General features: G+C 44.9%; 1 protein-coding gene across 2 annotated transcripts in view; it reads right to left on the reverse strand.

Moving 5' to 3' along the window:
• Positions 1 to 9,260: 9,260 nt before the first annotated feature.
• The window catches only part of JCAD (junctional cadherin 5 associated), a 33,405-nt gene continuing 18,699 nt past the window's right edge, over positions 9,261 to 23,966 (reverse strand). For both annotated transcript variants that reach the window (XM_075082547.1, XM_075082548.1), the window contains 2 exons: positions 18,753 to 22,402; positions 9,261 to 14,759 (listed from right to left, as the gene is read on the reverse strand). In XM_075082547.1, coding sequence (XP_074938648.1) covers positions 14,725 to 14,759; positions 18,753 to 22,402 — 3,685 coding nt within the window. In that variant the 3' untranslated portion in view covers positions 9,261 to 14,724. The remainder of the gene's footprint in view (positions 14,760 to 18,752; positions 22,403 to 23,966) is intronic.

Raw genomic sequence — 23,966 nt, forward strand, 5'->3', positions numbered from 1 at the left:
ATCCTTTCGGATTTCATTTTCACTGATACATGTTTTCCCAAAAGCATCTTGTACTGCAGGAGAGAAGAGCTCCCTGAAGCTGGTTTGTGTAGATCTTTAAAATAATACTGGCTTACACATTAAAAGACAGACACAGCTGCAGTGAAGGGCACTAGGCTTTTGATCTTAAAAAGAGAAGAACCAGGGTTTAAAGAACATTCATTTTATGCAAATAAATCTGTGCAGAAGAACAGTGTACGAGAAAACTCTGCCCTTTAGAGACCAGGGAAAGCAGCTGGCCTGGCTCATGCAGGAAGCAGCCTGCAGGTGCTGGGAACCGGCCAGAGGGCGAGATTCTCAGCTGCCGGACTCCAACCTGGCCTTTGCTGCTGTGGGAGCAGGAGGATGTGCTTGAGGAAGCAGGGCTTTTGTGGTAGCTGTCCCTGGAGAGATGGTCACCCCCTCCTGACTCCAAGTGCTTGAAGAGAGTTGCTTGGCTCTTTGTAACTATCAATGCAGATAACTACCAGGCTGGGTGTTGAGTTTGTCTTTTCTTGTGAAATAAGACTTAATTTGAGAAATGTTTGTTCAGAGGTGGTGACTGGCAGACGTTTCCCTGTAGGGCAGCCTGTGGTCTAGACTTTGGTCAGCTCAGAAGAAAGTCAGATAAATGCTTCTGGAGAGCTGCAGAGGAGAGTCTGATCTATTACTCATTTGAAACGAGAAGAGATTCTATTTGCAGGACTTGAAACCTTTTTTGTTTATTTCTCCTTTTTTTGTCTTGCTGTCATGACTACGGATTTTCTCCCTCTTCAATGTCTTTTATATGAATACCCTCCCTTATCATAGGCAGTACTAGAAGGAGAGGGGAGAAGGAGATACAAAAGGACTGCAGCTGCCATGTGCCCACCCAGGCAGACCTGAAGTGCTTGACCTTCATCTCCCTCCTATAGTCTGTAACACTGAAGGGATCAGTATAGGTAAAAAACATTGCTTGTTGCGTAACTTGCAAAGGGCTGGCAATTCTCAGGACTCTGTAACGAGCCGAGGCTGACAGAGCTCAGGTAATGTGATGGCACTGTCTGCCTTTTGTGTCACCAGACGGGGAGATAGATCAAGGCATCTGCCCATCTCCCAGCTAAAACAGGAGATAGAAGATGTGTAGAGAGCTGGAAAAACAATCATTTTAAGAAAAACAGATGAGAAAGAATGGAAAACACACTCATAAAGATGTAGTGCTAGTGCAACCTTTTCCTACCTCTGGATCTCAAAATGATTCACCATTTTGTAAGATGGAAAGCACACGAAGCCCATTGCTAAGTTCACTGAACCTGTTTACATCAGAATCAAGGGTGAAAAATTACCTTCATGCTACTGCGTTCTTGAAATGTTCCTGTTTCTTCCTCCCAGCTCATCTTGTGACCTGTTTCAATATAAATGTCCCTTTCCCCACAACAGAGGTTCACCAAATTCAAAGGTTGGAGGAAATCAAAGGTAAACTTGGGATTGAAATGGATTTCAGGAAAAAAATGGGGTTAATTTAGCAATATCTCTTTTGAAGTTGGAGAAAAATGTGTAAGTGATGGGTGAGGTTATAGAGCAGCCGGACAAATAATTGTTCAGTTCAGTGGGTATTCCCAGTCATCCTGGGACCCAGCTCCCCATGAAAGAAATGCCAAGACACAGCTTTCCTCCTCCAGCATCAAGCTAACATGCCTAATCCCTTCCCAGCTATTCTTTAGCCATCTGACACAATCAACAATGAAAAACAGCCTCCATATACTTTCATTTTACTCACTGCCTTCAAGCTATTTTCCATACAAGTGTGAAATGTCAGATTTGCCTATGCTGGGTCTGAAACCACAGGACTGGGATCGGACAATTCAGCTGTGGTATCAAAGCCAAATGGGATTATGGGTTACATATTTGGGACTGGGGTATAGTATGGCTGGCAGGAAAAGAGCTATGAAGCTCTGGCTGTTACGGTTCGGCAAGCGGGAAGAAACTGTGATTAATCCAATTTTGAAAACAGCCTCTTATTGCTTTGCCTCCATGAGAACCATCACTGGAATAAACCCCAGGTCTTTTGAAATATTCATTAAAAATTAAAGATTCTCCCTTGCCAGAAGAGCCCAGCAGACTGGAGTATCCTAGTTTGAATAAATAATTTGGTATTTGATAAGAGTAGGAGAAATTGTGTCTGTATAGGCCATTAGTTGGAGTACACTGATTACTAATTACTGGCACCCCAGTTTAGAAAGAGGAAGGAATTAAAACCAGAGGGTTTTGGCCAGAGTGCAAGGTGTAAATGAGAACAAGCCAGGCATGACACAAGCAGTAGGGAGGAGGGATGGCTACAGGAGGAAAACAGGATGCTCTGAAGGGGTTTACTGAAGAGTCAAATGTTGATGATGTTGTTTTGGCCAAAATGGGATTAGAGGTGTTGTGTTCAGAACCAAGAACAGATGTTGGTGATGTAGAGACAGATGTTTGAAAAGGTCAGTGGTAGCTGATGAATGTGGTGACACTGCTGAGTAATTTTACATATGTTTTGTTTTGTTGAACACTTCCTAGTCACAGGAAGTAGTGTAGTTGTGGATCCCCACACCTTCGGGGCAGGTGCTAAAGCAGAACCCATGTGTCTCAGCGATGCTAGAAGGGCAAATTGTTTGATGGTGGTAGGTGGATTGGCCACCTATGAAGAGAAATGCTGAGCCTGGTGCTGTAATGGGTGCCTCTACAGACCTGAAGGGAGCTGCTGAGGTCTGGTACATGCTCCTGGGTAGGCCTGTCCTAAGGAAAGTCACAGTGAAAGTGGTTTCAGGACTGAGGTATACTGATACATGTCTCATAGGTAAATCCAAGGAAGCGGGACCTCCAGGGGAAGAGTTTCTGAAATTTTTTACTCCGTCCAGGTCTGCCAAATCACACTTCTGACAGTGTGCCACAGCACCAGCTACAGCAGCAAGCCACTACACCTAATCTGCCTGGCCTCCCCACCCTCCTCTGCCACTGGCTCCTTCTGCACCTTGTCCAGGCTCCAGTTTAACAGGAGTTGGAGTCCACCAGCTCCCACCCATCCCATCGGTCTGCTGCCCAACCCCAACCTGTCCCTGAACACTCCAACTAAATCCTGTGGCCCTATCTTGGCCTGTTTGCGTTCAGCTGTCTCACAAGCCCCTTTCATCTTTGGTAAAAGGCGCCTGGCCAGCAAACAAACCCCTCCCCGCAGCACTCTTCCCCGTCCCCTATGCTGCTCCCTAACCCCAAGGCCAGGATGAAGATGAGGGGGGGTCAGGGTGGCAAATACCTTCCCTGCCAGCTTGGCCTGTCAGGGCTGAGCCGCCTGGGTCGGCCAGCCACGACAGGCCTGGCAGCAGCATTCCAAGGACCACCCTGGTCCGCCGCGGGGCCGGGGTCACTCCTCTGCCTGGTACCACTTCAGCTCCCCGAGGACCCTCCGGATTACCAGTCCTCCTGCACCCTCTGCCTCAGCTCACCGGTGTGCCCGGGTGGGGGGTTGATCCCCCAGCACCCCGATCGCGGTGTCCCCGCGAACCCCAAGACCCTCGCTTCACGCCTGAGGGCCGGGACCCTCTCCTTAGCCCTGCCCGTGATCCCCGGCCCGCGGCGGCCCCACAGCCACGAAGCCGCCCCCAGCAGCGCCAAGCCCCCCCAGCCCTGCACCAGCCCGCCCGGCCCGGCCCGGCCTCCCGAGGCGCGCCCCGCAGGTGGCGCTGTTGCAAAGGCTGCCGCCGGTGGCCGGCACGGCACGGCGCGGCGGGAGGGCCGGTCCCGGCGGGGCGGGTCGGTCTCAGCGCGGCGGGAGGGTCGGTCCCTTCGGCGGGGCACGGCCGCAGAGGGCAGGCGGGAGGAGGGTGGCGAGGCCCGGCTGTCTGCCGCGGGGTCGGGGACGCGCGCCCGCAGCGGCTGCGGCGCGGTGTTTTGCAAGGCTGCGAGGAAGGGCTGGGTTTGCCTGTATTTGCCGCTCTCTGAAAAAGCCCCGCGATCCTGAGGGACGCTAGGGGTCCCCCAGAGGAGCCTGTGCAGAGTGAGGATGCCACGGGGTGGGCAGTACCCTTAAAGACTTGACAAACTATGGCTTCTTGACGTTTTTCCTTACACCAAAGACCAATAAAACAAGACAAACAAACAAACATAATTTTTCAATGACAGTCTTTATTCTGCAGAAAACAAACAACTGTGGCAGCAAGGCGGTGGGCAGCCTTGATCCCCCGAGAGGCCTGCAGCCCCGTGGCTGCAGCGTTGGCACAAAATGGCACCTGCCCCTGCAACAAGGCAGCGGCTCTAGCTGTGGGAGGCCCTGATGTTCCCTCACAGATTTTGGCTTAAGGTCGGGGCACACCTCTGGAGGGATCAAGGCTGCGTGGCAGCTCTGCGCAGGGTGGTGATGACGGCCAGTTCTGCAGACGTGCAGTGGCGTCGAGTCCATGGCCCAGTGGTTGTACCTCTGAGGGGATTTGCAAAGACGGACCTGCAGCAGCTCCTCATCTGCACTTGGCTCCTCTGTGTGAGGGAGAAATGGGGAAGCGAGATCTGAGTCCTGCTGAAGGGGTGCTCCAGGCTAGCCAGACAGGAGGGGAAAGGACCATCTCACTGACAGGTCTGTGAGCATTTGCTGTACCCTGCTGTGTAAAAACAGGGTGGAACAAGTGCTTGACAAAGATAATCTGAAGTTAAGGGGAGGATACTTCAGAGCTGTGATTTTTGTCTCTTCTAATGTCTTCACCCTCGAGGATGAAGGTCTACACCCTTACGGCTGAAGAGTCCTTGAGGAGGACGTTGGGGAAGGAGGTCTGCCGCTGCCTTCCCAGGCGTTTCCATGGAAGAGCACAGTCAAACCCAACTGTCAGAGCAAGAGTCGTGGTTACTAACCACCTGTAAAGGGGACATGCAAACCAACAACCACGCTGCAGTGAGGTTCGTGGGCTGACAGGAGGTCACAGGTCAGCTGCAGCCATTTTAAACAAGTGACTCTCCTGAAAGTAGCTTGACTTTTTTACTGCCCCGCCTGCATGTCATGGAGTTTTTTGTTTCCCTTCCCAGCTCCACCTCTTCGCTTCACTGCCCTGTGGCTATTATGAACTCCTTCAGCTATTTATATGGTTCAAATGTACCGACACTGCCTAAAAAAACCCTTAAGGCAGAGTTTTAGGAAATTGGTCAGAAGTCTTAGAAACCGAGTCATTGGGGATGGGTTGAACTTTGCTTTTTTCTTCCAGCTGCCTGCTGTGTGTTTGTCAGATAGGGATTGAACTGAGAAAGGGTCCTGGAGTTCAAACACCTTCTGCAGCGAGGTGGAGCATGGCACAGGATGCAGCTTATCACAGATAACAGCTGTGTGTATCAGGGGTCTCTGCTTCCCTCTCCCATGCTGTTTGCTCAGCTCCCTGCCTCTCCCGCGCATGCTGTGTGGAGGGAGGCTGGGGTAGGAGTATGGTTTTCAGACCTATTAACAGCCTCTCAGCCAGCTCGAGTCTGTGTCACAGGGCATATCCTGCTGATTCAGCAATAGACGGCAGTTCCTTTCTCAGGGGGAAGGAGGATAAAAGAGATAAATCTCCTTTGCCTGAGGAGGCATGAGTTATACCTTCCAACCCTGTCTGGGTGAAATGTGGACCTATATTACAAAACTCTACTACTTCACTCATGTAGTTAAGGTACTGTAATTTCTCAGCAGTCAACAAAACTGTACACATATAAATGTAGTCACCAACATTTACCAACTACTGAATTATAACTTCAGCTGGAATAGATACTCTGCTTTATTGAGCTGTGTGCACACCAGGCTTTGGTGGTTGTGGTATGAAAGTTTGGAGGCAGAGGGAACCTGGAGGTGTAAGCAGACCAAAAAAACCTGAAAAATTACTTTTGTGCTGGGAAAAAGGGGGTTTTCAAAGAGCATTTTGGAAAGTTTGAAATGTATCCACAATTGTTTCATTATTCCCACTTGCCCCAAATACTCTTTCTAAACGTGTTAGCAAAACAATTATCCAGGGTTTATTAAAATACCAACACCATAGCCAATAATCATTTGATAATGAAAATGCAAAGTACACAGCAATAAAAGGCACAATGATCTCCATGAACATTACCTTACTACAAGAGCTGACAACATTCATTAATTTTGTGTTTTACTTCTCCAGAGGAATAATGGATGACTTTTACACAAGGAATGTTTCTGTTTAAAATCTGGCCCAGGAGCTTGGTGGCCTCTGTTTGACTGTCCTAACCCACCTCCCCACAGTGACTATGATTCTTGGGGGCACGGGAGAGAGCCCTGTATTTTTGGCATGGTGCTGATATCCTTCAGGGGACCTTTGGTTGAAGTGACCAAGTTGTATGAGAGCCGTTTAGGGTAAGGAGTGTGTTGCAAGAACATGGAGATGTGTCTGCACTGAGAGGGAGAAGGAGCTGAAAAGTAATGCAGAAGGAAAAAAAAAAGGTTTTGTGGATACTTCTCAGCCTCAGGCACTCAAGAGGAGGCTGAGAAGGGAAGGAAATAAGCAGCATATCACGAAGTGAAGAGAGCAGTGACATTTTACAGCAGCTGAAGATCTCCTCCACGGTGTTTGTACTCCTTTCATGTGGTGTTATCAGAGTTCTTTGTGAGGGTTTATTATCATGTTCTCCTAGACAGAAAGCAGACAGCCATCCTGTGACCCACATCCTGAGTTTTACAGCCCTCCTTGTCCTGTGCCATCTGGGGTATTTATAGTCTGACCCACCACCGGGAGAGCAGAGGACTTCCTTTATACTTAAACATTATGCTACAAAATTAATGAGAAACTGGGACAAATGACAAGCCTTCCTGCCCACGAAATGTCATAATCCTGCCACTTCAAATGACGAGAGCTGGCTGGGTCACCATGCTGTTTGCTCAGTGGGTTTCAGGTTACTGCCTGTTGTTGCTGCTATGGTGAAACTGAGGCTAAAGTCTGTACCTCAGGCAGTACACAGAAAGTGAGTCTAAATAATCTGCAGGCTAAATAAAGTAGGGAAGGAGTAAGACAGGCTGAAGCTCCCAGGGTAGGACAACATCTGTCCACCCAGCACTTCCCAAGGTCTGGCTGTTAAATCAATGGCAAAGTGAGATAGATCTAGCCCTTGAAGCACACTGCTGCAGAGCAGTGGTATATCCCCTCAGAGAGGTTTAAGTGCTTTTTTCCTATTGTTTTTTTGAGAACATTTGCCTTGATCTTGCTCAGTTATCCTTACAAGAAATGTTCTTATTTTAAGGGGTAAAAGGAGGGATTTGGCTTCCTTCCTTTTTGCACCACCCCCACCCACCCCGAGGTATGACACTATGACACTTCTGCAGGCTGGTGTTAGCACCTCACTGCGTAAATGGTGCAAACGGACTCCAAGGGGACTGTTTTTCTTTTGCCCAAGAAAGGGAAGATTCAGAGGAGAACAGAGAGAGAGATAATACAGCTTTAATTGAACCTGGGCATGCATACCATTGTTACCCAGGAAAGGCCAAACATGCTTTAGGGCTGTAAGAGGTCAGTGGGAGAGATAAAGAAGATGAGGTGTGTGTGTAGAGTAAGATAAGAGCTAAAGGTCTTACACATTAGTCAGGGGTCAGGCGTGTGTGAGCTAGTGTGGCAAAGGGTGAGTGAGCTGGTGGCTCTCCAACTAGTGCTGGAGAGGGGGTGTAGGGAAGCCCTGCAGCTGGGATGGCTTCTGGTTGACTTAGCAAGAAACCTTCTGAGTGAGGGCTGAGCTGCATCCACTCATCCTTAACTGCCCCTGTGTTTCCCGCTGACTTGCTTTGCAGGCCAGGGTGGGCCTGAGCACCTGTAGGTTTGTCTGGTGGAAGCATAGACCACGTTGTCCAGCCCCATCCATGTGATGGCAGTCAGTAGAACATCTGACTGCCTGAAGCACATTAGGGGAGTGCTGGCTGGGTAACATCCAAAAGAAAAAGCAAGAGATGGTTCCCTGCTGGTGTCAGCCAGAATCAGCCTTGGTACAACTGCCCACTGCTTTGCAGAGAGGGTGGGTGCAGGAGGGTGGGAGCAAGCACAGAAAGGTATCTGCCCTCATGCCTTCAACCTTTCCTAATGGGCTGTGTCTGTAGGCTCCCCAAGGCATGTCCAGCCCCTCGCTTTGAAGCACTGGGTCTCGGGGTAACAGGATGATTTGCTCCCTAGGCACTCTGGGGACTTCCTCCTGTTGTAGCTGAAAGCAGATGTGCCAGTTCTGTTATGTATATGGCTACTTCTGGAAAAAGTAATGAATAATATATGTGCATTGATGTAGGGACCAAAACTAAGGTGAAGAGTAGAAACAAAAAAAACACCCATCAGCAATTGGAAAGAACTGAATGCCTGCCTTCTCCTACCAGCAGAAAAAAAGTAGGAAAATTGGTTTCTAGACTCAGATTGGGTGGAAGATGGGATAATGATGGACTAGGGATTTTTACACTTCAAGCAGGTGAGGAAGGAAAGGATACAGTGAGATCAGAATGGCTAGACGATGGGAAGAAAAGGAGACCAAAACTGCCGCAATGATTTCCATCTTCAGCCTCACCAGATCTGTTGGGTCTTTCGTTCCACAGGTTTGTTGATGACAGGTGAGGAGTACCAGCATGAAACCATCCTTCTACACAGCAATATCTGTGAGCATGACAGTAGGGTCGAACCTGCTTGTGGGCCAGTGACAAAAGACAGAGCTGCACTTTCTAGCCATGAGCAGCCTATACTTTTGCCTGAAAGAAAATTTTTTTTTATATATTAGCTTGATAACTTAGCTCTCTCCTATCAGCACGGATAGAGAGCATGCCATTCTTTACTGCAACGTAGCCAAAGTAAACTATCCCAGTGCCATATCAACTTGTGCAAAGGGAGTAGAAAATACTCACATGGAGTGGAAAACGCTCTGACACCATAGGTTTAACCAGTGCAGATGGCTGGTTGCCAGGCAGTAAAGGAGGAATCAACTCCCTCACAGAGGCAGAATGTACCCTAAAGGTAGCAAACAGAGCACAACTTGGAAATGAGTGACCTACAGTCTGTGCTGATCTGAGAAAGTGCGGATGTAGAAAGCAATTCTTTCAAGTAAACACAATTTCTGTACCCGATGGTGTAAAGGCCAATCACAACATCAGGTTTTGAAGTAGCAATCCCCTGAAGGATGCTGCAGCCTTTTAACACTTCACCAACACATTTATCTTTCTTGAAGGCAATGCAAATGTCAGAGCACACGCTCCATTTTGCCCCATTATAACAACATCAACAACATCATAGAGGAGTGTATCCATGCAAAATCTTTATTTGGAGAATGTCTCCTCTTGAATAACAGCACCCCTCCAGTTTACACATTAGTCCAGAAACACAGTATTTGCATTGTGCAGAAAAAAATACAAAGAAAATTCTTAAAGCACATTAATCTTCTGCTATCATATAAATAGTATTGTAATTGCTTACCCCTATTTCCTCTCTTTTTATCCCTCTAAATCTGCCTTTGGGCCAGTTAGAGCAGAAACCATGGCAATGACATAGTATTAGTTTTGGAGATAAGCCATGGTATCTTGAAAGTCACCATGGAGAATTATCTGCATTGTATAAGGACAAAGACACAAGGATTCTGATATACTGTCTAGGACATATATCTCCGTGTTCTCCTTCCAGGTTAGGAATGGCTTTTGGAATGATTCTGATTATTTTCTTTGCTGGTCCTGAGCTCAAAAGAAGGCTGAGATTGCTGCTGTTGAGGATGGAAAGTTCCTCCTTCATTGTATAATCTGTATGTTATTGCGGTTTCTCTTGGCTGAGAAATTTCATTTTTATTTCTAATCTCAGCCATGTGTCTGTCAGTTCTGACATAAGTTCTCTTCACCCTCTCCCTGCTGTGCAGCTCTGCAAGCCATATTGCAAACATGTTTTTCAGCATGGGTGGGAGGTAGCATTGCAGTTTGGGGCTTTGCTGTTGATATCAGGATTTCCCTTTTTCTTTGTTTGAAACATTTTTTTCTTTAAAAATACAGTTGACGGTAAACAGCTTTCATTTAGTCCCTAGGGGGAGATGCAGTGAACATTTTCATGCAAGTCTGAATAAGAATTAATCACAATTTCCCAACTTTCCTAATGAAATCAATTATATAGTAATCATCTCATGAAATCTTCAGCTTGATCCTTGATGGGGATTATGCAGAAGAATAGAAGTTTAAACTTTGTAGACTCCACTTATAATTAAATCTCACTCCAGTAAATTAGGATTGCAGCATCGTGGCTTATTGCCAGTGGAGGGAAATGAAGGGATCGTTTGATCCTCAACCAAGAAAATACTAATGTCCTCCAAAAGGACAGCTTTACAGAAAATATTCAAAAGGCTGAAAAGCTGTCAACCCTTTCCATTCCTTTTAACACTGTTTTGTCTCCCTTCTTTGAGCTGATGGCTCCTGCCAAGTAAAGATTCACTTCTCACATATGCTTGCCTCTATCGTGTCATGAACCTGGACATAAGTGCCCACTTTGCAGTTGCAAGAACTACTGCCATTTAAAATGCAGGAACATTTCACTTCTACTTTTCCCCTAATCACTTCACTAGTTTTTCCTTTGAAATGGGGCAGTGAAGAAAATATCATCATTGTAACCCAAAGAGAAAGTAGAGTACTATAAAATTAACATTCAGCTGGCTGTCCATGTGGCAAAGGCAACAGAATGTTGACTTTATTAATATTGATTTATGATATTGAACAAAAATATTTTACTAAATTCCAATATCTATATGTAAATAATCTTGATGGGACTGGATTTTTTCGAAGGGTGACAGATTAATACTGTTACTTGACCACTTTAGGCATAAGCTGTCCTTCATTGTTTTCAAGAGATATTGGATGTTTCAGTATATAGACTGTTTGCTCCCAACATCAGGAGCTGAGTCAAGGAAACTTGATGGTTTTGATAAAGGAGAGTTTTCAGTAAAGACTAATCTGCCATAAAACCTGTGGTATGAAATACAACAGTCCTTCTTATGCCTAGGGAAGGTTTCTTGAGTTAGTAGCTGACAAGTGATGCTTAGTCAGGCACATTGCTGGGCACTTCCATCGCCAGTGAGCGTGAGCCGTTCAAAAGGGTTTCCCTCCTTTGCCTCCCCCATCCCGCCCCCCTCACTGCGATGGCGGTGGGATCTGAAACACATACTTAAGAGCTCTTCTCAGACCACACATCTGTCTAGTTCAAAATACATTATAGTTCAAAGGAGGCTGGAGTGGGGTCCGAAAACAGTGATTCTCCGTGGAAACAAACGTCCTGTGGGTGGTGAGGGGAACCGCGCGAGGGAGCGCTCTCACCTTCCTCCCTCAGTGGTCCTGCCACCTTGCACCCTGCCGTGGCTCTGCCTTTCCCCAGCCCCAGCAGAAAGCACAGCTGTGCTCGGATGATTCGGCAGCCCCCGAAGCTCATGAGCCACTCTTCTTCTTCAGAGAGAAGAGCGTGAAGCTTTGGATTAGTTGTTTATCTTCCTGGCACCTTAGCACGGCCACCAGGTGCCGTTACTGTCACTAACCCTTTAGGCTGGCTCTCCATTCTGGATTTCAGCAGGGTAAATGGAAGGAGATGGCAGGTCCTATTTAGCTATCCATTTCCTGAGCAGTATCCCCATTCAACATTTCTGAAATGCATAAACCAGGCATGCAGTTGTTCCTTGAATTTCTGGGAATGCTTGTGAAACTGGTATCTTCCCACCCAAGCACTTTGATAACCTGTCATCCAGCCCCAGCTTCCTCAGCTGCAGCAGCACAGCAACAGCACAAGCTGGATCCACAACAGCATGTAACAATGTGATTTCCAAGGTTCTAGCTCTGCTCTTCCTCCTGAGGATAAAGATAAATGCACAGTTCTTCACTGCTGTGCTGCAGTCACACGACTGCATTGCAGGAGGCCCTGGAAACAGTGTACCACATCCTCCTTCTCTCTGTCCACTCAGCCCTGAGCCCCTGCCATTGCCATTATCAGAGACAGCTGTTGCCACAACAGTTTTATGCACCCCTTGAGATAGACCCTGAAAGTCTCCATTTACTGTTTTTTAACTACATCTGGTGTAAAAGGAGCTTTCTGTTAACTGCTGTTTGCAACTGGCAAAAGGCTTCTGGGAAGGTGTTCAGCTATGGTACCATCCAGCCCATTCGGGTGGCTGACATTTTAATTATGGCACAGGTACTGTAGACACACTGAGCCACAGTTGTTCATAAAACTGTACTTCCTGCATTTCTTAGTTGTCTGTATCATAGTATGAAATTAAACAGCCAGTGTTGTTAGAGGAATACACTGTTTTTAGAGCAGTACTAATTCTAGCCTTTCATCTACTGGTCAGTCACATACTACTGCAAAACAAAGCTTACTAACTCTCTAGGCTTTAATTTCTCATTTTTAGCCAACAAAACCTTCCTTGCAATATTGCTGCTTCCTATTTTTTTCATTTTCTTTTCAATTTTTTTAAGTTCTTGGCTGTTTACAAGCATTGGAAAAGTAATTACTTGACATGACTGACGAAACAGACACATTGCAAAATCAGTTAACCCCCTCCCCATCAGAAGAAAATAAAATGCACAGAAAACTCTTTTTCCACAGAGACATGAACTGGAGGTAGCAGGGCTGGTTAGATGTGACAGCTTACAGTTCTCCAGAAATCAAGGATAAATTAAAACTTTCAAGTTATTGCCAAGCATCTCAGCTTTAGCAGTAAGTGGGATGATGAGGGCTGAAGTAATTCTTTTTAGGAACTGGTTTTTTATGGGCAGAATTGGGACGGGCAAAGAAACATGTTTTGTAGCTTTTAACTAGCCCCCAGATATCTCAGATGGTGATGAAGAAAGGTGGATATAGTAAGAGTGGTAGGAACAGTTGTCAACAAGTATTGCTACACAGCATGCACAAGAGTGAATAAAATCAATTATACACCACATTTTCTTTTCAAACAAGCTTTAAATAGTCAATATGTAACAGAATTGTGTTACAGACAAGAAATTCTTGCTGCCAAAACACAGGATGAGTGCTTTTCCCCATCGTTCTTTCCAATTACAGACTTAGGAAAAATATTTTAAGAAATTAGAAGATTTTAAAAAATAAAATTATGCTCAAAACCAGAAAAGGCCAGTAAAATAGGTTGGTGAACTACATGAACAAGTAATCAGAAGAATGTTAGTACACAGATACTTACAAAGAAACACACAGGAATGGGCATAAAGGCTGTAAAGACACAGATACTATGCAGGCTAATTCAGTGTCAAAGAGGAGGATGATAGGCTTTATTATAAACTCTGTAATTCATGCATTTGTGTGTGCAGATAAAATATACTTAAAGCCATGTATTTAAATGCCATCAAGAAGATACCTGAACTCCTCCCCAGCAACATCAGTTGACTTCAGGGAAGAATTAAACCCAGGTTTGTTATTTTTATACACTGGCCTAATCCAAACTCATAATGTGTAAAAGGGAACAGAGTAAAAGAAACCAATCAGGTATTTTTCTGAGCCGCTCAGAGACACCGGGACAAACATCCAAACCCAGTTTTTGGTAGTCACCATCCCTGGAATGTAATGGCAGCAACACCAGCCCGGACAGTTCTCAGTTGTGTTTCAGAAGGTGGTCCAAGAAGAATGATCCAAGGGTTGAGTGGGAAAAACAGAAATTAACCCTGTGGTACATACATACATACATACATAGAAGGCTCTTGTCAGAACAAAGTAAGGTAGCACTACTGAGTATGTGGCAATATGGAGTGTGCATTAAGATATACAAGTGAAATCTGCTTGGGGCACCTTCACTCAGAGGGATAAGTCTTCTTAAAATATAATAATAATAATAATACCTCTTTATACTTGCCACTTGTTAGCAATTGTTTACATCGTAGAAAAATAGATAGTATTCTGTAACAAGAAATATAGTTACTTTGTTAAAATGGGCTATTTTAAACCAGCTACTATTCTTTCATATAAAGAATTTCTAAACAGCAAAACAAAAATAGGTAATACTGAGTGCAAAACAGCCAGTGGTATACTTTGCATTGGTTTGAAACACTAGTTGCCAGCTACTATAATTACACGTTCTGTACACTGTACTAGAAAAGTCTTCCATCTTTTAGAAGCTTTGGGTTTTTTGCTTTTCTTCTCTCTAGGTGGCAAGTAAGTATTTAATCTGAGCAATTTCAAACTCTGGAAGTCAGAAATAATTTCACAATCAGTCTTTGCTACCATTCTCTCACATTCCTTCCCCCACATAGTGCAGCAGCACTTTCTACTTATGGCAAAAAAATCCCTTAAGTTAAACAAAGTTTAGACTGTAGATACTTAGAAGTTTAGCTTATAAATTCACATTCTTTTAAAATTCATTTCACTAATCTCCCACGTTTACGTTTACACCAAAGAGAAAGCTCAAAAGCCTCATTTCATGCATTTCATCATCCCCACTGAAGACTCAAATGGAGTTTGGATAAAAACTCTTTACCAACAGTAGGTATTAAGTCCTAATGCTACAAAGCCAGATGGTTCCAATGTAGAAGTCAGATTCTTCTGTGGTTTCCACAACAGTTTCAGATATGAATAGCTAATTCCTAGTGACAGTGGTAAAGGCATTATGATGAGTACACCATGAACACCACAAATGGAAGTGATTTCCAAGCATCAAAGAACAAAAATCAAACAAAAAGCACCCAAGAAAAAACTCAGTGAAACATTCTTAGTAGAGCAGAAATCTCTATTCTCCTCTCCATTCATCTTACACCTTTTCAACTTTGGTGGGGTCATATGTATCTGAAAAAAAGACAAGAAAACACCATTAATAATGTATTGTGAAATCTATTCAATGTTGCTAGCTGCAGGAACGAGACATCTTTTCCCTAGTTTTTATTAAAAAACAAAGCTAATACTGGACTTACAGCCTTAATGATAGAGACTGCATTCCTGACCCAAATTCTGTATTTACACCAGTGTAATTCAGGTGTGACTTGGGTCAAATGCACGCAGATAAAATTTGGGAAACCTTCAGTAGGTAGGAACAAGCACACTGACTGCTAAGTGATTACTTCAAGTTTTCAGATGCTTTGACAGGGAGAGAAAGGCCTAAGATTTGCCCCCCTTGTACTGAACACTAAGGACAGGTAAATGCTTTAAGCGTCCTAGCAGGGTGTTTAAGAGTGGCCGAAGAAGTGATGATGCCATCCAGTCATCAGGGCCTTTTCATTCGCATTGTAAGTCCTTGGTTTCAGATTAATTCAACAGAATACAGAAAAGCACAGCTGCGTTGCGTCACTACGGTTAGACTGTCTCACTTCTGTCTGCAAAACTGCAGCTCACGTTTTGAACATTATTCACTAAAGCACTAGCCTGGCATACAAACATTGGTCTTCATTTTCAGCCTACATTTTGTCAGTTCACAGGACAGACCACACTTCATTTTTCTTTTCCTGAAGCCCTGAGGACACTCTTCTAATGGATTTTTGTTATTGGATTTATCCCAACACTGGCCATGACGGGAGCAGATCTGAGCCTTTTTCTTCACCCTTGTGACTGTGTGATAGGACTGCAATGGAAGGGCTTTGCCTTGTATGATCTGCCTGCCCTGTACCATCACGCACACATCTGACTTACTGTAGGCTCCTTGGGTTGCACGGTCATGTCATGGAGGAACCAGGGCTACCTATGGAGGAGTCTGTAGGCACACAGGGGCCTGGACAAACCGGCACTGTGGCCTGTGCTACTTGCTGGTCTTATGCCACCTGGGCATCTGTGCTAACCTTAAACGCCCCTCCTGTAGGCTGTAGTCCCACAGCACTCGCACTTAAACAGTTGAGCACGAAAATAGTTACACACATAAATATCACACTTTGGAGTAAATTCTTCACCCCCAGGATTTTTATGTTGATGTGAATGAATGTCTTCAAAGAAGCAGAGATAAATTTTTACTCCTGTGTGCAAGTGGTCCATCTACAGCATTCAGACTCATATTGAGGGGGGACCAGCTAAGAAAGAACTTCTGGATTTGGCCCCAGTGGGTGGATCCCTGGTGCAGGATCCTTTATTGCTTCTCTTGCCCACTCTCCTCAAATTGCTAGGCCAGCCAAGAAAGGTGCCAGCAGCACCTATGTTTTCAGAACTGCTTATCACTATTCAGCCTCTTCTGTATATCCAAACTTCAACAATAGACACCACATGAATGCAAAATAATCAAGGGGAAAAAAGTTTTTGAGGGCTAGTACACTCCAGGATAACACAGACTCTTTCTCAGCTTAATGCACTGATGGTGTGGGAAGACACCTCTAAAGCAGTAACATTTCTTCAACTGTAAATATTTTGCCATCTAAACTGCTAGAATGTACAAGCATTCTGAACTGTTCTGTGTGAGGTTGACCTAAGAATAAAAACGGATTTACATCTCAGAAACCTGATTTTCCTAAGGCCAGACACATTCACACTAATAGAAGTCCCCACAAAATTGCAGGTGCTCACTGTTTCGGGGCATGGTGGCAGGGAGAAAATGAGGCCACAAGACATGGAGTCTCGGGATAGCTCATTTATTCCTTGAAAGCTTACCCACACCCTCGGCACCTAAACCAAGGACACAAAAGGGCCAGACTGCCAGGCTATGTCACACTTCTGGGAGGACAAACATTTGAGTTCTAGCACTGATACAGAAATGTTTATTCAACATTTGGTTAAGCTCATTTGAAATGCTCTCTACAGAAACAAAGCCAGATCCGTAGCCTTGTGGAAGCAGTCTTCAAATAGCAAGGGAGAAAAGACATCCAGTGCATTTGGGAACATTTGGGAACATTTGGAGTTGTTCTTCTAACGGCAGTATTTGCATAGTAAGATGAGCTTCTTGCACTGAGTTTCGGCAGAGCTCTTGCTCTGAGATGACTGTTCCTCTGCCAAGCTGCATTATACATGTGGAAGCCTGTTTCTGCGAAGGCCTCTAGCCTCTGCGATGGGCCCAGTCTGCAACTGTAGGATTAATATCACCCTACCTCACTCCAAATAGAATGGCCTTTAGCAAGATTTACTTTTTAAAAGCAACAAATACACTGGTTTTCCAGGATTAATTCTCCTTTTGGGTTTCAATGGTACTGGTGAGCTAGTCTGGAAGTTAGAGTGAGGGTTAACAGAGGAAGACACAACATCAGGCCTTTCTATAGACCTGAATCTTCAATCCTGTCCCGGTAAGGTAAGGTGAAGATCTTGTGGCCATCAGCAAATCTGGGTCTCTTTGGATGGGAAGAGGCCAGCAGAGGAGATGCCGTCCCGTCCTGTGTGAGTACGTGTTACCCTGCGGTGCTGGATGTGTGCAGCAGGAAGGGGCAGCCACACTATCCAGACATGGGGAGGGCTGTTACATCTGTGAGGGAACTGCTGCAGTGGGAACACACTGCAGAATACAAGCCTGGCATTGTCAGCAAGAGGGATAAATTTAGACCTAATTTACTGCAGAATAACTCTCCAATAAAACACACACAATCTGTTTTGATACATCCCTGAAGTCATGTCACCACAACAGTTATTTTCTTCACTCCAGCAGAAACCCCAAGGGAGGAAAGCATATGAAATGCATGTGGGGCATACTAGACCTGATGGGTACAAGGGAGTTGAATTAGCCTTTTTGGAAAATCTGGTCTGGAGAAATACAGTTCAGAGCAGAAAGAGACACAGAGCTGTGGGAAACAGAAAAAGACATGAAGAGAAAGGCTGCAAGACTGCAGAAGCCAATACTTAGAACTCATGCAAATATTTCTCTTCAGATGGAAATACATAAATCCACTTTAAAGTATGCTCCATTTAGTTTCAGTCTCTCTGTACTGGAAAACTGTGAACAGATTTATATTGATGAGGTTTAATGAATAACCTGTGAGATTTCAAGGTAGAACGTCAGCTGCTACAGAGAGGATGGAAAAAGGAAGGAGGAGATTAATATTAATTTAACAACTTTCACACCATACATTTGCTCACTCCAATTAATTTAATGGACTAGACAGGTGGCCTGGGAGATTTATACCTTTACACAGGTCTATGGCAACAACTGATTTTCAGTTGTTCAACACAATGCCATATGAAAACTGTTTCAGAGAGAAAACAGCTCATGTTATACTGGGAATGCATATAGACTACAAAAGTTTATATGCTTTTGAAAGATGAGGAACACCAAAAAAAAAAAAAAAAGGTGTCCACTGAAAAAGTCAACTTTCCATTTGACCTGGGGATAACAGTTATTCTCAACATCTGATCTGGAAAATATTAATGAGAGAGAGAATTCTCCAGGCCCTTTAATGCAGCCATTTCCCAGAGGCTTCGCAGAAGAACATCAGATTTTTATTTTTAGTTTCTTCTGAACTCCAGTAGAGTATGTGTCTATGTAAGTATTAGAGGAGAAAAATGGGTATTCAAGGAGAGGCTATGATTAAATCACCACGTGTTCGCAAACACTGGCACTAGAGTGGCTGTCTTTGTACTCTGCTGTGTGAAGCTGGATGTTCCCTGAAACATCTAGGCAGAGAGAAGACCTCAGGGATTGCTCCAGTCTCTCTGAATGAGTCTCAGTATCACAAGTGAGTTTTACAGTAACTTTTCCTAAAATGGGATGAGAGAACACTCATCTCTTCCACAAGGAGAGCAACAGGGGTGGCAACCAGATGGGGGTAGTACCACCTACAGCCTCCTAGTATATGAGCAGCATTATGTGGGCATAAGCAAACCAATCATGCCCATTACATAAGGAAAAAGTATGCACTTGGATCTCCCATAATAGGGTCTTACCTAAAGAAAAGTCTCTGATGATCTTCTTCTTGTCCATTCCACCTAAATATCCATTTTCATTGAGAGAGATAACACGATTAGAAACTGCCCCTGAGCTTGCCAGTTTACTTCCTCTCTCCTCTTGTACCCTCGACAGCTTCTCCTCGTCCACCTCCTCTCCCGAGTCTGCGCTCTTAATGCTCAGGCGTCTCATCCGCGACACAGAGTCAACTTCTTTCATTCGCACTAAGCGATCCATGGCAGTCCGACTAGGTGGAGAAGTGAGCTTGCCTTGGAGTGTCTCTATCACTTTTGAGGTGCTTCTCACTCTCTTTTCTGAGTGCTGATACACAGCTGACTTGCAAACCAAGTTTTGGTCCTCACCTTGGCTAGGACTTGCAGGGTGTTCAAGAACTTGCTCAGTTACTAGTGTTTTAGCACTGGTTTCCTGGTGAGCGGTCTGGCATTCATCAGGGTATAAAGATCGTCCTCCCACCCCAACAAAGAGAGCACTCTCTGTCCAGCCACACTTTCGTCTGCCTTCATAAGAACCATCTTTTTTTCCTTCTTTGTCACTTACTGTGCTCCCCATTGATGACCCAAACTCCTGGGCACCATTTCGAGGGCTAGCGCCTGGGTGCGGCCCAACATGGTCATCTGGAAGGAGAGACTCCACTGCTATATCTATACCTAAAATTCTTGCAGCTCTTGCCTGCAATGACTCATTCACAGGGATTTCCACTGCATTTGCATTTGAAGAGTGATCAGAATTGTTAGCACCAGGTCCTGGGGCTACATCAAGTCCCACTGACCTCAAATCCGGCTCAGAGCGCCCTTGGTTCCTCTTTGTTAGTGACAAGCGTACTACCGAGCCTCTCTCTAACACTGTATCATTTGTGGGAGTTGCACCTTTGCTCAGTTTAACAAAGTCTAGGTAATTTTGGTCTTCACTTATCTCCTGCAAGACAGGGTTATTGAAAGGATTACTGTAACATGAACTGCTTGGACTACTGGACAAAACTCTCTTGAGAGGGCCCACGTGAACTGTCTGCTTGTTTGTTCTGCTCTTGGCTTCCCCCATCCTCATTTCTGTTATCAGACTTCCATCTGCTGGCCCAGCTCCTTCACTGCTCCCTCCTGGCTGTGAGGAGCCTTGAGAACCAATGCAGCCAGGCTCGCCGCCACGTTCTGTCCCCATGCTCCAACTTTCAGACTTACTTTTAACTCTTCCTGACTTAAATACCGGCACCTCTGGCACAACTGTTTCCGATTTCCCACTGTGTTTTGGCTCCTGGTTTGACTTCTCATTTCTGGACGCCCTCCTCTGTGTAAGTGCACCTGCCTGTGGAGAAGCCACAGCACTTTCCAAATCTTCTTCACTGCTTGTGCTCTCCTCCTGCCCTTGCAGCTCCTTGTTAAAACTTTCTAGCTCACTTATTGCATCCCAGGGACGGCGACTTACAGGCTTCAACAGGAACTGCCCAAACAGCTCTTTACTGTTGCAGGGAGCGCCTGCGTCTCCCTTAACTACATCTCCCTTGGAAAGAAGGCTGGTTTCCCTCTCCTGGGCAGGCACAGGCTGGCTGTGGTGGGCTTTTGGGGAGGGGGCCTGAAGGACCGAGCTGGCAGTCCTAGAAAATGCACTGTTGCTAGACTGGCTGAGGTGCGTCTGACCCTTCATCCCGTAAGCACTCTGTCTGCAGCTCCCTCCGTCAGAAGGTAACCCTGTCTGTTTTGACCCTATCGTGGATGCTGTACGTCCTAGGAGCTTCGGAGACAGCACTTTGTTAGTATTGGGCTGCCCAGGCTTTGTACCATGGAAAAATTGTGGGCTTTTAGGTTCTTCGGCAAAACTGGTCTGTGTCTGCTGGTCTTTGTACTGATCACCTGGCCAGGAGCCAGAGTATTTGAGCTCTCTGTGTTTTGCAGGCTGAATAAATCTGAGGTCATTCATTTGTTTGAACTCTTCTGGTCTCCACAGCTCTTGTTTTTGTAACTCATTTTTATTGGTCATGCTTCCTGTAAGCGCTTGTAACTCCAAGTCAGTTGAAGACATACTTAAGAGACTTTGTTCTTGCAAAGCCCCATTGTTATCAAACCCATTCTTATCAGGGCTCTGGGTTATGTTGTTGTTCCTATCTGTATCTGGCAGATTGGATTCTGATTTAACTGGGATAGAGACCAAACAAAATATAGTTTCATTCATTTTTTTCTTTGAACTCTTTTTGCTCTGCATCCCAGTTCCAGGTTCAAACTTTTTTACTTTTGTAACAGTCTCACAGGTGCTGTCCATATGTGAATTTCTTACAGAAAATTTGCCTTTTGTGTACTCTGCACTGTCTTCATTACGGGTGCTGTGATTAGTTGTGCTACAACTGTCTCTTTGGTCAGGCAAGGCACAGTTTTCCTGATCTCGCGTGGATGGTGCCAACCATCTGTTGCTATGAGTGGAGCTGTTGGAAGTTCTTTCTTCCTTTGCAGAACTGGACAAGTTTGATGCATCCAAAAAGGCACTGTTGTACTGTACTTCGAGATCTCTCTCTTGTAAAGCACCAGAACTGGGACTACATGCATTTTCAGTGTATTTAGTGTTGTGCTGCAGACCTTCTGGTGGTGCAATTTTAATGTGTCGTATCCGAGGATCATCAAAGGGAATATACTGAACAGAACGCAGGTAGTCAGTGGGGCGCCTCACATGGCTTTGTTTCCCATGAGGAAGATGGTTGTCTTTGCAAGGGTCCTCCCCCACTTCAAAAGTATTCACAGCTGGTCGTTGGCAGGGTACAACCTGCTCTGCAGGACCCTGCGGATCGCTGGTGGCATACGTGTTGGTGTTAGGCACTTCATTGAGGGGATGTGGGGTCACGTTTTGGTGAGGTGGGGATTTGTAAGAAGGAGGAGGTACATAGACCGGGGGCTCCAAACCAGAGTCTTGGATGCAAGCATCTTGCCTTGTCTCATTAACTTTGGCTAAGTAGGAGGTGGGTTCGTCTTTCTGGTAGTGGTCCTGGAAACCTGCAGTTTCTGCAGGTGCCCTTGTCTGCCGCTGCAGTTCATAGGACGGAGGCTTCAGAGGTCTCCCATACTTGGGTTTCACCAGGGGAAGGAAATGGCCTCCCATTTCATGGTGCTTGGCTGGTTCCACACTCAGTCTGTTTGGGGGATAGGAGGGGGTTTTAGTTACGCTGAGCGAGTTGTTACTGTTGGTCAGTGAGGGCATTTCCACACACCTCATGTTCTCTGGCGAAAGGACCCTCGGCAATGACTGCGATTTCCCCTTGTTCTGGGCGCTCAGTACGTTGTCTCCCAGAGTCAGTGAATACAGCTCTTGAAGGAGTTTCTCCCTGTCACCCTCAGACATTTGCCTCCCTACCTTTTTTGGCTGGTTCCAGTTTTCCATTCCCAGACTTTGCCATTTGCAGTCGCCAGGCACTTCGCAGCCCTCCCGCAGGCCGCTTCTGACGTACCCTGTGCCCGTCCCCACTTTCAGCTGACTCTCCTTGGGGTGCCGGGGTGCCCCTGGGGCTGCAGCCAGGCCTTTCATTTCCACACCACCTTTCTGAGAATAGCCCAGGAGCACACTGAAGTCCTGTCCTCGTCTTCTCCAGTAGGCAAGATCTTTATCAGTCTTGGGCTGGGAAGACCATGCTAATTGAGGCCTATCATAAACCCTGAAAAAGAAACACAGCAAGCATTACAGGCAGTTTGCACAGATGCCCTTTCTTTCCGTTATGGGTAAGGCCATTAGGAGGTCAAATGTTGAGTTATGCCAATGGGGTTTGTGTAATCTATTCGCAACCAGATTACTTTATGATGACTTTATGATTTTAATGAGAGGATTTAAAAGTCAGTCATTAACATGAGTAAAGGAAGGGGCTGATGCTCTTCTGGCATGTTGTTAGCTATGCAAAGCTGTTAGAAAGAGAAACAAATGCACACAGTTGCATGCTGTGCAAACATGCACAGCCCTCCTTGATGGACACTAGAAGACCAGAATGATTGTGCTGAACTTACTTCTGTACTCTGCTACATCAAAATGGTACAGAAGTTTAATAGGAAACCAAATCTAAAAATCAGGGGTAGGGAGAACAGGTAGGGGGCTATTTCGTAAGATATATTCTGTAAGAAGCATTATTTGTATCCTAGTACAAGACCTGAAATAAAACACGTAATTTCCAGTGTTGATTCTTGTTCATCTTTCAAACGGAACAAATTTCTTCAAAGTGCTTTGTATGAAAGGATGCAAGCCAAAACAATGGTGATGTATCAGCACAGTTCTGAATAAGATGGAACCAATATTTGAAATCTAAAATACCTCAAAAGAAGTATAACACTGTTAAATAAAAGGGGGATTAACTCCAGCGGTCTATTAGTGAAATATGAAAGACATTGAATTTCTAATCTGCAATAAAATGTCCAGAACACAGATTTACATGAACAGAATAGGTTCTTTGTGTGTTCTGAACAGACTGTAAACCATTTAATATATTACTACTGAACAAAATTGATACCTTTCCATATAAATAATTAATATTCTACTTGAACCATGTTCTGCTATTCTTGTACCTAAGCTGTCCAACACTGTAACTGCCTTTACACTATGTAGCTGCCACCAGCATAAGACGGGAAAGAAAAATCAAAATTGACAGAAATAGGACACGTATGTAGATAGAACCCAAGAATTTCTTTCTCTTCCCTCCACCCCAAGGTATATAAACAATGTAATCTAGCTCTTTTTTACTAAAAACAATGATCTATTCAAATAGTAGTTTGTGAAAACAGAATACAATTCAAAATCTGGAATTAAAACTAAGCAATCCTGATCCACAGCATTTTTCTTGTATGTATATTAACTTCATCCTGTGACTACAAAACTTTAAAAATCAGACTGGGATAAGGAGCATCTTGTTCATATTAATTCAACTGGATTAAGACTTAACATCTGAACAAAATGTTTTGCCTCTGAAGTACAGTTTTTTTCACTGAACCCCAGGAAGTAACAGACGACTTAATTCATCAGTGAGATATAACAGGACACCTCCTATACTGGAAAGTTGACTGCTGTAACAACGAACATTTCTGTGCCTCTCTGCATGTGGAAACATGGAGCTGAACAAATGCTGCCTTCTTCTGAGATTATCAAATCTACTTTTTTGTCTCATCCCTACGCTACTGTGGCACCATTTGTGTCTGTGTTTACAAAACAAGGTGAGAAACAGAGTCTATCAATAGTGA

Source organism: Phalacrocorax aristotelis, chromosome 2, assembly GCF_949628215.1.
Source record: "Phalacrocorax aristotelis chromosome 2, bGulAri2.1, whole genome shotgun sequence".
Classification (NCBI taxonomy): domain Eukaryota; kingdom Metazoa; phylum Chordata; class Aves; order Suliformes; family Phalacrocoracidae; genus Phalacrocorax; species Phalacrocorax aristotelis.